This window comes from Neoarius graeffei, chromosome 26 (assembly GCF_027579695.1).
Source record: "Neoarius graeffei isolate fNeoGra1 chromosome 26, fNeoGra1.pri, whole genome shotgun sequence".
Classification (NCBI taxonomy): Eukaryota; Metazoa; Chordata; class Actinopteri; order Siluriformes; family Ariidae; genus Neoarius; species Neoarius graeffei.
In genome coordinates, this window is record NC_083594.1 from 38615273 (window position 1) to 38634324 (window position 19052).

General features: G+C 39.5%; 1 protein-coding gene across 1 annotated transcript; it reads left to right on the forward strand.

Moving 5' to 3' along the window:
- The first annotated feature begins 427 nt into the window (after positions 1 to 427).
- Positions 428 to 18435, forward strand: optc (opticin). Its single transcript, XM_060910196.1, has 6 exons — positions 428 to 583; positions 1996 to 2173; positions 2286 to 2444; positions 3465 to 3667; positions 15751 to 15846; positions 18265 to 18435. Exons 1-6 carry the CDS (start codon positions 428 to 430, stop codon positions 18433 to 18435), a joined length of 963 nt encoding a protein of 320 aa, XP_060766179.1.
- The last annotated feature ends 617 nt before the right edge of the window (positions 18436 to 19052 follow it).

The window sequence follows — 19052 nt, forward strand, 5'->3', positions numbered from 1 at the left end:
ATAAGTAGCACTGTTTGAGACTGAATAAAAAGTTAGCTTAATTTTTTATTTCAAAATCACAACACAATAATTAACAGCAAATATATCTGATGTAGGAATGTATTATTGTCTACTAGTTACCAGTGAAATTGCAGATGTTTGATGATTAACTATAAAGGTTCAGAACATATGAGAGGACATAGAGTAGCTACATTTCCTCTGCCTTCATAATTGCTTGTTTGTATAAATTCATATTTGCAAACTGCTAATAAAAGTTCCTGGTAAGACAAGAAATAGATTTAATTGCTGTATTTAATACTTAACTTCCATAAAACTTATTATAATCACGTCAACTTTTTTGAATGATATGTGCTGTAAGATCTGGGTGGAGATATAGGCACTAAATGTACAACTGTAATTTGGAGGTTATTCTTCATCTTTCTCTCAGATGGCACTGTATGTAATGGTTGCTGTGGCTCTGCTTGGTTCCTGTTGGGCAGCTCCTCCAGTTGATTCTGATCCAGTGAATTATGATGTGGATTCAGAAACGTGGGACCTGAACAACTATGGAGAAACCTATGACTATGATGACTTGGATGAGGAAGTTGAGAATGCAGGGATTTTGGTTAGTGTGTAAAACCATCAGTGTCATCTAAACACACGCTTCAATAGAAGAGATTAGACATGAGGAAAATCTGACTTATTTTTACCAAGTCGTTAACATGGTCAAAATCACACATTTGTTTATATTTAAATAGGGACCGACAAATAGTGCAGAATTTTGACTAGCTATGAAATATTCATGATATGAAACATTTACTTTCTTTGTTTTAATATTTCCAAATTCTAAAACTTTCTGTTTATTTCCAATTTTAAATGAAAAAATCCCAGATATTCAATGCGGTCTTGGACTATAATTTAACAATCTCACATGAGAGGGAAGGGCGGCATGGTGGTGTAGTGGTTTGCACTGTCTCCTCACAGCACGAAGGTTCTGGGTTCAAGTGGCTGACAGGGGCCTTTCTGTGTGGAGTTTGCATGTTCTCCCCATGTCTACGTGGGTTTCTCCCACAGTCCAAAGACATGCAAGTTAGGTTAATTAGTGGCTCTAAATTGACCATAGGTGTGAGTGTGAATGGTTGTTTGTCTCTATGTGTCAGCCCTGTGACGATCTGGCGACTTGTCCAGGGTGTACCCCGCCTCTCGCCCATAGTCAGCTGGGATAGGCTACACAGGATAAGCGGTTACGGATGGATGGATGGACATGAGAGGGAGTGTTGTGTACTGAATATCAGCCCGGCTGTGATCTGGTCATAGGCAAAGGTCTGTAGTGAATCACAGCTGTGCTGATATTCAGGACAACAACATGACCTCAAGCCTGATACTGCATTTATACAACAGTCCTATAAACAAGAAATTAATGCTGACTAAGTGATATTTCGGATACAATATGGCCAAATGTTAGGTTTAATTTTGCTCTGTGAGTGGGCATAGATCCCAAAGAGGCCACACTCACTTTTTAGAACAGCAGCTGTCTGGCTAACTAGCTGATATTGATTTGTATAACACCATTAAAAGTGCTTCCGGTAAAACTGGCATATCTGATGAGCTTTCATGTTTTAAAACAAAAGTTATATTCCTGAAAAGTATCATTCGCCATGTCCCCTGATGATGTTGCTAACATTACCATAGTAACCGGTTGGAACTAGGAAATGGAGTTTTACGTGACAAACAAGTGATACACAGTCAAATGTCCCAGTGCTGTTATTGTGAAATATCAGCACTCTTGAAATGCCCATAAGCACATCATGCACGTTTTTGTGTCTGCTTCAGTCAATATTCTTTATATTTCTAACAAATGAGACGTTGTAACATATCATATTAAATGTTTGTTAAATAAATTGCACTGAGATAAAGTTAAAGGACATGACCTGGATCAGTGCATCATCACATTGAACAGTAAAGGAGGTAAAATGGAAAAAAAGAAGGAAAAAAAAACAATTCATCTCCTTACAGATTGAGGTTGAGACCATGGGTCCTCCTGGAACTGTTACTCATCTTCCTCCTGCAGTTACTCATGAAGACATAACAGAGGAAGTGACACTCCTACCACAGACCTCAAAGCCTGCAATCCTACTCCATCCTACTCTGGACTTTCAGGACCCTGGACTTTTTGGCCCTGACACTGGTCTGGGTGAGTGGAACATATGACGAAACAGCCCTGAACAAACACATTTCTCTTTTATTGTGAATCTTACACCCTCTAGTGATGAAAGCTGTTATTACAATGCCATGTTCCTCTGCAGGAATGCCCACCTGCCTGCTGTGTGTGTGCCTCAGAGGCAGTGTGTATTGTGATGATGCTGATTTGACCAACATACCCCCTCTGCCCAAAGACACCACATACTTCTATGCCCGCTTTAACAAGATTACTGCAGTCAAAGCAAAGGACTTTCTTAATCTGAGTAAGCTGGTGATACTGAGTATTTCTGTGCAGTCAGTGCTATGCACTAGCACTTAATTCTTCACAGTAGCAGTAGACTTTTGTTGTGCATTTTCTTTTCCTGTCAATGTACATACAGTATGTGCCCCACATTTGGGTACATTAGTAGAAACACATTATTTATTACAAAGTGCATAAAGGTGCAGGTAGTTAATACGCAGCAATCTGAAAATGCACAAGAACTACAATGAGCACTTACGATCAATTATTATTAAAGGAGCATTTGCTGATTATCAATGGATGTGGGCAGCACGGTGGTGTAGTGGTTAGCGCTGTCGCCTCACAGCAAGAAGGTCCGGGTTCGAGCCCCGTGGCCGGCAAGGGCCTTTCTGTGCGGAGTTTGCATGTTCTCCCCGTGTCCATGTGGGTTTCCTCCGGGTGCTCCGGTTTCCCCCGCAGTCCAAAGACATGCAGGTTAGGTTAACTGGTGACTCTAAATTGACCGTGAGTGTGAATGGTTGTCTGTGTCTATGTGTCAGCCCTGTGATGACCTGGCGACTTGTCCAGGGTGTACCCCACCTTTCGCCCGTAGTCAGCTGGGATAGGCTCCAGCTTGCCTGCGACCCTGTAGAACAGGATAAAATGGCTAGAGATAATAAGATGAGATGAGATCAATGGATGTGCTGTTTGATGGGCTTCAGTCTACTCAAATACCGAATTGTGTTTACATGTCAGTACACTCTAAATGGAAATAGACAGAAATGTATTCATTCAAAAAAATTGACCTTTTGACCTTGTTGTGACCTTGACCCATGACCTAGTGGCAGAGCCATAAAAAGTAATGGACTCGGGTCACGGTTTTTTTTTTTTTATAAGCTGTAGTAAATCTGTGCTATTTAAAATTTAAAGTTGGGCTAAATGCATAAGGGTTTTCAAGATAAGAAATCATTTTTCAGTCATATTGTTTCAATTTTAACACCTGTGTTTGACGACTATTGCGTTATCCAAGGAGCAATAATCTACATTTTTCCATTGCTCATAGATCAGCTGAAACGAATTGACCTAACCGGGAATCAGATCTCTGAGTTGGATGAGGATGCCTTCCGCACTCTCCCACAGCTTCAGGACCTATTTTTAGCTGATAACAGAATTCCCTCTCTGCCTGAGCTTCCAGCCACTATGAGGCACATCGATGTTCGCAATAACCATCTGACGAATGCTGGCATGCACAGAGAAGGCTTTAAGGTAAGTCGTGAATGCTATAAAGGGTAACAGTCCATATAGGAGCACAAACATTTTTATTTTACAAGGGGAGAAGATGACCATGTGGGAATTCAAAGCAAAATTAATTTACTTTGTAGAGTGTATTGTATTTTTTTATCGATGTTTTCTAATATCTTTTGTCGTATCATCTATTCTTCTCTGAAGACAAGTCAAATTTTATTTTCATCCTCTTCAGCCACTTTAATAGGAACAGGACTTGTATGCGTGCTCACTAATGCAATTATCCAATCATGTGGCAGCAGAGCAATGCATAAAGACATGCAGATACAGGTCAACAGCTTCAATTAATATTTGATTTAAATAGCCAAATGAGGAGAAATTTTGATCTCATTGACTTTGATTGTGTCGTGGTTGTTGGTGTGAGATGGGCTGGTTTGAGTATTTCAGAAACTACTGAACAGTCTATAAAGTTTACACGGAGTGGTGCGAAAAACAAAAACATCCCATGAACAGTAGTATCGTGGATGGAAATGCCTTGTTGATGAGAGAGATCATAGGAGAATGGCCAGACTGTATCAAGCTGATAAAAATCCTACAATAACAAGTGTTGCCAGGCAAAACAAACCTCACCTGGTAGCACTTTTTTGTTTGTTTGTTTGTTTGTTTGTTTGTTTGTTTGTTTGTTTGTTTGTTTGCTTGTTTGTTTGATTGTTGATTGATTGTTTTTAAGTGCAACTAAAGAGCTCTTCAGAGGAGCTAAGATTTCCTTATATATAATTATGTAGTAAATCTGTAATAACTATGATTTTGACCTTTTTGGTGGCTTTGACCTTGACTGGATGACCCTCAAAATGTTGGAGGTTCTATTTGAGACCAATGCCCATCTATCCTGAAAGTTTTATGAAGATTGGTCCACTGTTTTCTCGTAATGTTGCTCACAAAACAAACAAACAAACATATGAAAAGTTGTGCAGAGCATGATACTTGCGAAAATCACAGATCATTCAGTTCTGATTGATAAGTACCCAAAATCAGTAGGGAGTTTAGGGTTCCATGAAAGAATCTTTCCTGAAAATTTATAGTTAATTGGAACAGTGGTTCAGGAGCTATTGTGTTAACAGCACTGTTTTACACTCATTGACCTCTACAGATCAATAATGTTAATGGCGACAGAAAAAGAAAGAAAAACAAGGAGCTATGTTGCACAGGACAACAATATGGGCAGGTTAAGTGTGGCAATCAAAACAGGTAATGGTTATTCTGCAGCACAACTACAATGTCTCCTGAGTCCATTGCCATCACTCACCATTCCTTCTGACAGTATGGTATTCACAAAATAGTACCTATCAAGTTGATTTTTGTGACCTTCAAACAAGGTCATAATTGAGTCATGGTCAAATGTCCCACACTACAATGTTCCCCGAGTCCATTGGTACCACTCACGAGGCTGTACCCTTGTTTATTCTGGTTATTATGGAGTTCACGAAGTAGTACCCATCAGCTTGATTTTTATGATATTTTAAGTGTTTTTCGTGACGTTCAAACTAGGTCATTTGTCATATTTGGGTCAAGGTCAAATGTCTCATATGGGTGCACAACTACAATGTTCCCTGAGTCCATTGGTACCACTCACTAGGCTGTACCATTGTTCCTTTTGGTAGTTATGGTATTCACAATGTAGTTCCCTTCAAGTGTGATGGGCAGACGGACAGACAGAATGATTATAATGGGAATTCAATGGAATATGACATGATTTTTTGTGATGTCATTATCAAGTTTGCTCAAGATTTTATTTTATTGATCAAAAGGGGATTTAATGGAGAACCTAGAAGAAAAATTCAGCAAATTCTGAGTTCAACTTTCTGAGTTATAAACACTTGAAATGTTGGTACTAAAAACAGTACTGTGACCTTGACCTTTGACATTTTGACCCCAAATTTTGCATATGACCTTAGAATTAGGCCCAGAATGCTAAATCATGGTCAGAGTATCGATATCAAATCGATAAACATGTTTTTGAGGTCAAGGTCAAATTTGTCAAAAATCTCATGAAATTTGACCTCATTTTTCAACCTCAAGATGATGTCACAGGTGAAACATCAATGGTGTACTCAAAAGGAATTCAAAAATGCTTTCCAATGCCACCAGTCTAATTTTGATACAAATGCTGGCTCGGAAGTTATGGCCAATTAGGTGTTTTTACAAGATTTGACCTTGTGACCTTGACCTTTGACCTTGACCCACCAAAAATTATGTGACCCTAATGAGTTGTCCTGTGCATTTTGGTGAAGATTGGTCAAGAAATGATGATGCTAGAGCACAAACAAACAAACAAACAAACAAACAAACAAACAAACGGACAGATCAACATGCAAAAATCTCCAATTTTCGCAAGTAACAAACAAAGAAATCCCACCGAAAACAATACCTCGCCCCCTGGTGGACTCCATCCCAGGTGAGGTAATAAATACAAACAAATAACTACTGTTTACAGCTATGGTGAGCAGAAAAGTATCTCAGAAAGCAGCAGATGTTGAACCTTGAAGTGGATGGACGGCAACAGCAGAAAACTTGGACACTTGAAGATTGGAAAAAATACCAGACAATGCTTTTTTCTTTTTTTCCAAACTTCACCTGTCCAGTTTAAATGAGCCTGCACCCAGTGTAGCCTCAGAGTCCTGTTTTTGTCTGACAGCATTGGAACTCAATGTGAACTCTCATATGTCATCAAAACAAGTGGTGATTTGAGTGTAAATGAATCCACTTTAGCTGTATGACTTCAAGGTCCCACACAGTCCTGTCTTATTTAGCTGTCTTATGCATCTACTTTGCATACAAATGATCACAGGGACAGATCCCCCCCCCCCCCCCCCCCCCTTCACTGAAGGGCATCTACCATAGGGTATTTTACAGATGAGCTAGCAGTGTCATTGGGTATTCCCCCATTCTATCCACTCACTCTTTACACTCATGAAATCTGGTAAAAGGTAGCAAAGCAACAAAGCCAGAACATCCAGGCTCCTTATTGCACAGTGATTCACTGAAAATAAAATATAAAATACAGTGGTGTGCATTTATCAAAGTGTACTTGGTTGCTGGTTACTTGGTTGGTTACTTGGTTGGTGTAAACATAGTTGAACACTTAATTTGCACATTACCTTAAAATGCCAAATAGCATGCTTCATATAAATATGATCAAGAATATGTTTATTGTAGGGGCGGCACGGTGGTGTAGTGGTTAGCACTGTCACCTCATAGCAAGAAGGTCCTGGGTTCGAGCCCAGAGGCCAGTGAGGGCCTTTCTGTGTGGAGTTTGTCTCTATGTGTCAGCCCTGTGATGATCTGGTGACTTGTCCAGGGTGTACCCTGCCTCTCGCCCATAGTCAGCTGGGATAAGCTCCGGCTTGCTTGCGACCCTGTAGAACAGGATAAGCAGCTACAGATAATGGATGGATGTTTACTGCAGTTTCATCACCAATGGAATTTATACCTACAGTCTTTATATTTTCTATTTTATGCTATAATTGTCTTTTTTTAAAATCTACTGCAGTGTTAATGAAAAATTGCAAACTAAGAATTTCATTGCACAAGAAAGCCTGTGTATGTGACAATAAAGTCCTTGCAGTGTAATTTGCATGAAACACACTTTAGTTTATGCAAGTATTACAACAGTGAGCCAGTTAAAGGAAAGCATTCAGCAGGCAGCTGAGAAAGATCGAAAAGGAGAAAGAGCTGTCCAAGATCCATGGAAAGAAGTAAATTACAAGGGCAAAAATGGCAATTATGGAGTTGTGCTGTGAAGATGTTTAAGGATGATAAATCAAGAGTAACATAGTTCTGGCAAGCCACGAAGTCAAGCTCAGCCCTGAATCCCAACTACATCAGCTGACTGCAGCTGATCTGAAGTCAACCCACATCAGCTGTCAGCTCAGCTGTTTTCCTTCTATGCGTTCTATTGGCAAATCTCTCATAGGGTGCCTTATTTAAGCTGCTTTAACCTGCCTACCTTTGCTGTTTCCTCTGCAAGCCATTTTGCAAGCGAGCACCATTTACATTCGCTGGAGCTCTCGTTTGGCTAGTAGAAGTCTTCTGCTCTCAGGATTAATGAATGGCCGGTGCCCAGGCTCCTGGAAATTGTGTTACTAAAAAGCATCACGGCTACAGACCCAAATAACTCCTTGTCAGTCTTGTCCAGCATCCAGTGTCACTTGCCACCATGAACTCCAGAATCCAAACCCTGGAGTATGGTCGGCTCCCTCTACAAGTTCGAGTTTCCCAGGAACAGCGGGTTTCTTTACATCCTCCATGCTCCCAAATTAGCTGTGGGACCAGCTCCTGCATCACAGAATGATGATGTCACCACCTAACTACTCAATTTGATAACTCACGTTAACCCTATTAAATAGCTCCCCATAAATATTTTGGGGGAGAAGGGAAAAAAAGCCTAATAATCGATTTATCTGCTCTTTGCATTGATGAAGCTCAATGCATCAGTGAACAGTTGATAACTTCAATAAAACAGACCTCATGTTAGAACTATAATGATTTTCCTGGTTACACGGTTCTACTTTTGACTATATAGGACACCATTATACTGTAGAAGCAAATTATTTATAATCTGTTATCACTCAAATGAGGAAGGGTTCCCCTTTGAGTCTGGTTCCTCTCAAGGTTTCTTCCTCATGTTGTCTGAGGGAGATTTTCCTTGCTACCGTCGCCACAGGCTTGCTCATCAGGGATAAATTAGGGATAAAATCAGCTCATGTTTAAAGTCTTTAATTTTCTGTAAAGCTACTTTGTGACAATGTCTGTTGTTAAAAACATTATACAAATAAACTGACTTGATTATAGAATTTCTAGGCATCACCTTAGACAGCAACCAGATGCAAGCTTCACTGCCTCTCGAAAAAATCAAATCATTTCAGAGAGGTCATGAGAAGTGCAGGAGGCAATAGCAATTTCAAAAGGGAATTGTTTCTATGTTTGGGCATCTCAATTATGCAATGCGTGTTATTCCCCAGGGACATTCCTTTATATCCAGGCTTTTGACCTCTCTAAATCTGTAAAGAACTCCATGACTTGCTCTTATTTTAATGTACCGCTCTTCGCCCTTCTAATTGCCCTTCAGGGATAAATAAAGTTTTGTCTGATCTGATCTGATGATAGGCTGAGCTTGGACACAGGCTGCAGATCTGAACACTAGTTCTGGTCTCCTTCTGTTGGGTAAATGGAACAGTATCTCATTCTTCCATCCATCCATCCATCCATCCATCCATTATCTGTAGCTGCTTATCCTGTTCTACAGAGTCGCAGGCAAGCTGGATCCTATCCCAGCTGACTATGGGTGAGAGGCAGGGGTATCTCATTCTTCTATAATGAAAACCTGGAATCTCCATTAGCAATTAAGTTGTTCACAGATGCAGCCCCTTCCATTGGTTGGGGGGTTTTCAGTAATCAGCAGTTTGCTGATGCATGGCCAAAATAATTGTCATCCTTGTCAGCTGACACTTCTTCCACTGCTCTAATGGAATCTACCCAATTGTGTAGCTCGTCTACTGTGGGGTAAACACTGGCAAAAAAGCAAATCTTGTTTTTGTGATGATGAGGCAGCAGCTGTAAACATCATTACCAAGGGTGCTCCTCAGTTCCCTTATTAACAGATTCATGACGCACCTCACATGGTCCTCTGCATTGGTTAATTTCATTGTTTGAACAGCCCATATTGCAGGCTTGGACAACATGGCCAATTCTTGTCCTGCTTTGAATTTCAGAATTTTGCCAATTATGGCTGGCATCAGTGCCATCCAGTCTGACCTGACCTGACCCCAGGGGCGGGTGAATATCTATGCACACTCCAGATTTCTGTTGTTTTTTTTAAATCTTAATTATTGTTTGTGCCACAATAAAACAACAATTTTCACCTTTAAAGTTGTAGGCATGTTGTGTAAATCAAATTATGCTAAACCCCCAAAAATCCATTTTAATTCCAGCTTGTAATGCGACAAAACAGGACAAACACCAAGAGGGATGAATACTCTTGCAAGACAATGTATTTAGCTTCTTCTTAGAGGTAGTGTCGCTGCCCGATATTGGAAGCGTTAAGTGTTACGCAGTTCTCACAGTGCCATAAAGCGTTACAGTTCTCCTGAGAGGCCTCAAGGACATGCCATCAGGGTTATATAGTGACCCTGCTATAATTTTCAAACCATTCTGGATTTGGATTCAGAATGGAAGACAAACCGTTCTCCCTATTACAAGTAAATGTACCATCAAAATGATTTTGAAACTGATATTTTAAGGTAAAAATACAGCATAATAAAAATAAAGTGCAGCACAGTATGATAAATACACAGAGCAGTATGCACTAATTACTCCAAACAACTGGAGCAGCATCAGGATAAACTACATAATGTGCAATGCTGAGCAGGCTGACTCTGCAGATTACACAAGATTTTAAACCATCTCACATAGCAGCACATGAGCATGTAGCAGCATATAAAGTATAAAGATAAATAAGCATTAATTGGAGAGAAAAATAATGCATTTCCATTTCGGAAATCATTCATTTTGCAACAAAATGCAATAGTGTGTTATAAAAGTGTAGTACTGATCTGGATGCTGTGATACCTTTGACCAGAGGATATAGTGTTAAAAATCTTTTTGACAATTGGGATGTTCCAACCACAACTGGGGCAGTGGTAGCTCAGTGGTTAAGCTTCTGAACTACTAAAAGTGCTGGAGGGTTTAGTGGTTATAAGACCTTTACTGTAGACATTGCTTGTTTACTTCAAACTGGTAGTATGGGCAGCAGTGTGTTGAGCAGTAGTTCAAGTTAAAGTCAGCTTAATTTTCATCAGTTGTAGAAAGACTGCAGGCTGCCTTGAGTAAAATAATTCACTTGAGCAAATGTAACAGGAGTGATTAAGAAAAGTAGTCAAGACATCTAGTGAAAAAAGACTTCAGTAATTACTATATAATGTCTAAAATTAGCATGACTAATCCGAAAAATGCTTTCTACTCCAGTCCAACCATGACAAAAAAAAAACCCTAACCCAGCTAATGCTGAAATGTTTCACTTAATTTCCTCAGAAGGCTCTCTCTCTATTGTGTGAATTTTAGTGAGTATTTCGCTAGTTTTAGATATCTCCACACTGCCACAAGTGATAATTTTTTGCTGTATAGTAAAAGAACTACAGTGGTGCTTGAAAATTTGTGAACCCTTTAGAATTTTCTATATTTCTGCATAAATATGGCCTAAAACATCATCAGATTTTCACACAAGTCCTAAAAGTAGATAAAGAGAACCCAGTTAAATAAATGAGACAAAAATATTATACTTGGTCATTTATTCATTGAGGAAAATGATCCAATATTACATATCTGTGAGTGGCAAAAGTATGTGAACCTTTGTTTTCAGTATCTGGTGTGACCCCCTTGTGCAGCAATAACTGCAACTAAACGTTTCCGGTAACTGTTGATCAGTCCTGCACACCGGCTTGGAGGAATTTTAGCCCATTCCTCCGTACAGAACAGCTTCAACTCTGGGATGTCGGTGGGTTTCCTCACATGAACTGCTTACTTCAGGTCCTTCCACAACATTTTGATTGGATTAAGGTCAGGACTTTGACTTGGCCATTCCAAAACATTAACTTTATTCTTCTTTAACCATTCTTTGGTAGAATGACTTGTGTGCTTAGGGTCGTTGTCTTGCTGCATGACCAACCTTCTCTTGAGATTCAGTTCATGGACAGATGTCCTGACATTTTCCTTTAGAATTCGCTGGTATAATTTAGAATTCATTGTTCCATCAATAACGGCAAGCCGTCCTGGCCCAGATGCAGCAAAACAGGCCCAAACCATGATATTACCACCACCGTGTTTCACAGATGGGATAAGGTTCTTATGCTGGAATGCAGTGTTTTCCTTTCTCCAAACATAACACTTCTCATTTAAACCAAAAAGTTCTATTTTGGTCTCATCCGTCCACAAAACATTTTTCCAATAGCCTTCTGGCTTGTCCACGTGATCTTTAGCAAACTGCAGATGAGCAGCAATGTTATTTTTGGAGAGCAGTGGCTTTCTCCTTGCAACCCTGCCATGCACACCATTGTTGTTCAGTGTTCTCCTGATGGTGGACTCATGAACATTAACATTAGCCAATGTGAGAGAGGCCTTCAGTTGCTTAGAAGTTACCCTGGGGTCCTTTGTGACCTCGCTGACTATTACACGCCTTGCTCTTGGAGTGATCTTTGTTGGTTGACCACTCCTGGGGAGGGTAACAATAGTCTTGAATTTCCTCCATTTGTACACAACCTGTATGGCTGTGGATTGATGGAGTCCAAACTTTTTAGAGATGGTTTTGTAACCTTTTCCAGCCTAATGAGCATCAACAACGCTTTTTCTGAGCTCCTCAGAAATCTCCTTTGTTCCTGCCATGATACACTTCCACAAACATGTTTTGTGAAGATCAGACTTTGATAGATCCCTGTTCTTTAAATAAAACAGGGTGCCCACTCACACCTGATTGTCATCCCATTGATTGAAAACACCGGACTCTAATTTCACCTTCAAATTAACTGCTAATCCTAGAGGTTCACATACTTTTGCCACTCACAGATATGTAATATTGGATCATTTTCCTCAATAAATAAATGACCAAGTATGATATTTTTGTCTCATTTGTTTAACTGGGTTCTCTTTATCTACTTTTAGGACTTGTGTGAAAATCTGATGATGTTTTAGGTCATATTTATGCAGAAATATAGAAAATTCTAAAGGGTTCACAAACTTTCAAGCACCACTGTATATTTCAGCTAAGCTACATAAAACCAGTTAGACCTATCATATCTGTATGCATTTATTTTTATAATTATGTTAGCTAACGAAGTGAGCTATACTGGAATTAACACTACCTCAATTATAAACAATATATAAAGAAAGGTAACATTAGCTAGCTGGTTACTTTACCCCCATGTCAAGTCATTCATGTTTTAGCTACATAGTTCCTAGGAAGCAGTGTGGCACAGTAGTGTAATGGTTAGTACTGTCACCTCACAGCAAGAAGGTTCTGGGTTCAAGCCCAGTGGCTGACAGGGGCATTTCTGTGTGGAGTTTGCATGTTTTCCCCGTGTCTGTGTGGGTTTCCTCCGGGTGCTCTGATTTTCCCCACAGTTCAAAGACATGCGGTTAGGTTAACATGGGACAGCTGTGGCCTGAGGTTGGGCTGAAGTGCCCTTGAGCAAGGCACCTAACTCCAAACTGCTTCCTGGGCGCTGTATGTGTGTGCATGTGTGTGTTCACTGCTTCAGATGGGTTAAATGCAGAGGTTAAATTTCATTGTGCTTGAGTGTACATGTAATAAATAAAGGCTTCTCGGATTGGCTTGGAAAGACGCCCATTAAACATTATCCTCAGCATTACCTATAGGTTGTAGCATCTTTTAGTTAATACAAAGTTTTGATACTTTAACATAAAAAAAATCTGCCGAACTTATCTACCTGACTCAGCTAGCTAATGGTTTACCTGCGGAGCAGTGAAATGCTGAGAGGTCCACGGGTTTTGGCTCACATCATTTGCAGATCATTATCATGCTGTTTCATTTTAAGCATTTAAAATTGAAAATACCTAATAAATTGACCAGGGATGCTTCTCTGTCTCTACTGTTTCAGACATTGCTATTGCTGCTGACTTATCATATGGCGCTTGAACTGTAGATATTCAACAGGAATGTAGTTTGGTATTGAAATTGTTTTTTTTTTATTGCACCTACTGTCTTGGCTAATTGTTTTCTAGTCTTCTGAGGTTAAATGCACCCATGTGCAATGAACTGGTGCTACAGGTGCTCTAGCCCCTGCCCCTTTTCTGTTTGCTGTCCAAAGTGCCCTTTTCATAGGGACTGTTTTGTTGTTTTTTTTGTTTTTTTTTAATATTTGTAAAAGATAAGTTAGCTCCAACATCAATATTCTCTACAATTTGACAATAATATATGAAATTATAGATTTATAAAATAACGTTTCTCTATGTAAATGCGGGCATCAATCCGTGACGTCATGCATTCAGTGAGCCTCCGTGCAGAAAGCGCATGCAGGCGGTTGACAATGGGAGACAGTGCGAGGAACGGCATGGTAAGGTCACACTGAAAGTCTCCTTTCGTTTCTTATCTGAACATGCAATATTGTGCAGCTTAGAACACAACAGTAAATGCGTAGGGTTGTTTATCATTTAATGAAGCCGCCTAGGCTATATTTAAACCGTTTGCTCCATCCATTTCATTAACATGGCAGATTCGGAAACTTTAGTTTGAACGACGGCGTTAATAACATATTCTAGCAGCTTCGAAAACTTAAGGCTGAATGACGACGTCCACAACATATTCTAGGCTGTCAGACCTTCTTCTGCTGGCAATTGAGAAAGATATCCATATTGAATAGTGTTGTCATAGACATTTTCAAGAACATGGCAAACCGAAGACTGCTGCTTTGAAGAATACTGCAGCATTTAGATGGATCTCACTCACACACACACACACACACACACACACACACACACACACACACACACACACACACACAGAATGTTCAGTTGCAATTGAAATTTAGTTTTGAATAAAGTTAACTTGTGTGAAAAATTTGTTCCAAGTGCCCTTTTTTGATGTTGAGCCCCTGCCCCTCCAAAGGTCTTTGCACGGCCCTGGTTAAATGTATGATATTCATTTTGTTTTCCAACAAACAAACCCAAAATGAACACTGAAGGCAGAAAATACCATGACAATGAATCATGTAGTCAAGTACTGTAATGAGAGTGCAGTCATTACCATTATTCATACTGCACAACAAAATGAGAAAGTGAGCCTTTTAAGTGCTACATAACATACTTGAAAAGCAAATGAAAATACACTTAATAAGACAGGAAAGTGAAGTTGAATGTACAAACCCAAAGTAAAAACATAAATATAATGGGGACTTTTTTTTCTTTGAAGGACCATAATACAGTAGTTCTTACAAGTACTGGCTTGGACCAGCTGGTAATAGGTTGAAGTGCTGGTGAGACAGGTTGGAGGCACAATGGATATGTTAGTGTAAGCCCATGTTTACATTATACCGTATCAGCGGATCATCAGATTAACGTTTTTAAAACGATTAGTGTGCACACAGCAACACCAATACACGATTTGCGTGCACACAGCAATACCAATACACGGATACGCTCGGCTCCGCAGGCATCCTGCGCTCCAAATCACTCCGCCCTGAACAGCGAGTGCCCTCTGGAGGGTGCGCACTCCGGCCTTGCGCAGCTCACAGAGCACGCGAGTGAAGTGAACAATCTGTGATTCGGGACTGAGCCGCTGTGTGTGTGATCCCAGCGCACATCACTTACCACTTACAAGTGGAAGGATGGCAAGCCTAAAGACAATCATAACTACACAATGGGCAGTATTTGCATCAGTATTTGCAGTATTTTCATACTTTTATACTCTTTAATGAAAGGTGATACAAGGCGGAAGTCCGCGCCGTTTTTCAGCAGTCGCGTCACATGACCAACGCCAGCGAATCAGGAAGGTGGATGTCACAGTGACGTTGTCCAATGAGACGCCAGCTAGAGCTCAGCACAGCGTATCCGAGTATTCTGAATGTTTACACAGCACCGGAGCTGACACGATCTGGATTGAATACGTGGACCCTGGCAGATTCCCGTTTCCCGGCGTTTCCAGGCGGTTTAATGTAAACGGACAGTGCATCCGTGAAGAAAATGAGACAGATACGGTCTAATGTAAATGTAGCCTAATAGATTTAGTTCAAGTCTCAGCTATGCCAAGCTGCCACTGATGGGCTCTTCAGCAAAGTTTTTAACAATCAACTATACTCAAGTTCCCATTGATGTGAATGTATGTATCATTTCCTCAGAGGAGGGGACAATCATGATATCTGATGAGCTCTGAACACATCGTGAATGAATGTCTCAACCTTGTCTAAATTCTTCACTAAAGATTGACAGAATTTGAAACAACCAATACAAAACAATGTCAGTTTTATTTTTAACAATTTTGCCACCATGGAGTCATGCTACACACTATCACACTTCTTTCACCTCATGTTCCTCAACAGGAAATGAAAGACTTGCAGTTCCTGTACCTGTCAGACAACCAACTAACCCACGTTCCTGTCCTGCTTCCTGAAAATCTACGAGTGCTTCACCTGCAGGTTCCACACTCATACATTTTTTTCTTACTGATTATTCTCTGGAGTTTTACAGACAAAATTCAAGACAGACAAACTATGAAGGATGTAAAACTATAAATAATAATAATAATTTATAATACTAATAATACTACAAGGGAGTCAAAGGATTTCAACTTCATATTTTTGCTTTGAAATTCACATTGAGGACAACTGCCTCACTCAAACAATCCCCAAAACCATGCCAAATCATAAAACAGCCCCAATTAAACCACTTTCTGGTGAGCAAATTACCCATTGTGGCTAACTTAAAAGAATAAGGTTCATATGAGAGAGAACAGCTTGACTTACTATTTTTGACAGCACCAATCAAATTCTGTTCTCACTTATCAGGGAAAATACGTTACAACCAGAGATTATGGTGCACAAGTTGCAGTGAACTCTCCATCATAAAATGTCAAATGGATGTCAAATGGATGTACAAATCAATACATCATGCATCATTAGGCACCAACCTGAAGGTGACACTTCAACACCATCAACTTTGGAACGTTAAAATCAATTATCACTGACTATTCAATCAGGCGAAAAAGCCTGTTTTCAAATGCACTGAGAATGACTGGGAAGATCTATATATTGGTTTGTATTGGACTACAGTGTAAATGGGTCTTCCTGTTTCGATTGTTTGTTCAGTGTATATATATATATATATATATATATATATATATATATATATATATATATATATATATATATATATATATAATGTATAAAATCATGCAGATACTAATCAACAGCTTCAGTTAATGTTCACTTCAAACATCAGAATGGGAAAAATTGTGATCTCTGTGACTTTCACTGTGGCATGGGTGCTAGTGCCAGATGGACTGGTTTGAGTATTTCAGAAACTGATGATCTGCTGGTGTTTTCACACACAACAGTATCTGGAGTTTACACAGAATGGTGCAAAAAAAAGAAAAGAAAAAAAACACTGAGTGAGCCAAAGTTCTGTGGGTGGAAACGCCCTTGTCGATAAGAGAGATCAGAGGAAAATGGCCAGATTGGTTTGAGCTACCAGGAAGGATATAGTAACTCATATAATATTCATATTATCACTCTTTACAACCATGGTGAGCAGAAAAGCATCTCAGCATGCAACAGCAGAAGACCACATTGGCAAATATATATACTCTTAAATTTTAGTGAAATGTAGGTTTTTACCAATGCATTGAATCATTTCTTGAACAATTGGGATTAGAAGAACACAATGCACAGTGTACAATATAGTCAGTAGCCAACTTGCTAATAATATTAAATAAATAATACTATAAACTCTGGACTATTCTATTCTATATTCTAAAGCATCTGTCTGTCACATTTGTTTTAAAGAAAAAAAAATGGTGTTGTCAGTTCAGTTGAAGTCCAAAATCCATGTCATATATATCTCATCTCATCTCATTATCTCTAGCCGCTTTATCCTGTTATACAGGGTCGCAGGCAAGCTGGAGCCTATCCCAGCTGACTACGGGCGAAAGGCGGGGTACACCCTGGACAAGTCGCCAGGTCATCACAGGGCTGACACATAGACACAGACAACCATTCACACTCACATTCACACCTACGGTCAATTTAGAGTCACCAGTTAACCTAACCTACATGTCTTTGGACTGTGGGGGAAACCGGAGCACCCGGAGGAAACGTCGGCCATGGGGCTCAAACCCAGTCCTTCTTGCTGTGAGGCAACAGCGCTACCCACTACACCACCGTACCGCCTGATAGATAGATAGACAAGACAGACAGACAGACAGACAGACAGATAGATAGATAGATAGATAGATAGATAGATAGATAGATAGATAGATAGATAGATAGATAGATAGATAGATAGATAGATAGATAGATAAAGAGTGTTTTACTGGGAAGTATGCCACTCGTACTTTCCATACGAACCACTTCCAGGACATTGAGTAACATATTTGTCAATATCTTCACTTGTGAGGATATCAAGCAATTGTTTTGATAAATTTGCGTACTTTTTGTTTGTGAATGTGTCTATATAATGAAAAGAAACTCACACATGGGCTTGAAGATTTGAAGTTTATCTTCTCGTGTTGAAAAACTAATTTTTCATCCAAACTACAACCCAGGCCTGAGGGACATATTTAAATAATGTTGGCTGGCTTTTTTTCATGGTGTATCAGATAGACCATGAAATTGTTAATTGAACAGACTTCATAGGCCACATTCTGTCCATAACTCACAGAACAGAACTTTTTCAACATGATGGAAGTAGAGGCCAAGAAACAGCACTTCCTACTAAACTTTAATGACGTCAGTTCAAATCCACTTTGGATTGAAAAAAGAAAATGCTGGACAATTTCCTGTGAATATGCTGTTGTATTTTATGCCTAATTAATCACCTTCCTTTCATATCCTGTTCAGAACAACAATATCCAGAGCTTGACTGAAGACACATTCTGCAACAGTCATGACCTAAGTTATATACGCAAGGCTCTGGAAGACATTAGATTGGACGGGAATCCAGTGGATGTGAACCAGTTTGCTCAGGCTTATGTCTGCCTGCCAAGAGTGCCTGTGGGAAACTCACAATGAGTGTTCAGAGGGCATATGGCAACTCAATTGGTTTTGCTTCAGTAGATTCAGGTACAGTATCATGAGAGTCAATGTATTAGATAATATGGCACACGTAAGTCTTGGCCCTAACTAACCAATCAGCTGACCACTCAAAATGGACAAAATATGTCTGAAATATGTGAATTGCTGCTGAACATTTAATATTAGAAACATAAAATATTTTTCTTGGATTTGAAATTACATTTTCATTTTTTGTTTAAATGTGTAACATTTAAGATTGTCGCACAATCTAACCTCTATGATGTGTCTATGAGTGTATTAATAAAGCATGAGTTTCTCACTCGGAAACCTGAAATACTAATGACCACATGGTGGCGTTCAGCTTCTTTTTTGATGGTATTCCTGATGAGCAAGCATCCTTTGCTCAGTCTCCACACATGGATCACACCATATATTGCATCATTTTACTGAGCAATATCACATACTGTATATCTCTCTGGACTGTTTTAGAAAAGTATACTACAATTCACAGTTCTATACCTTCTGTTGCACTATGTATCCTTGAATCATATATATATATAGGCGACCAAGTTACAGGTTACATCTATTTTTTTAAAAATAATTTGCTCATGCAG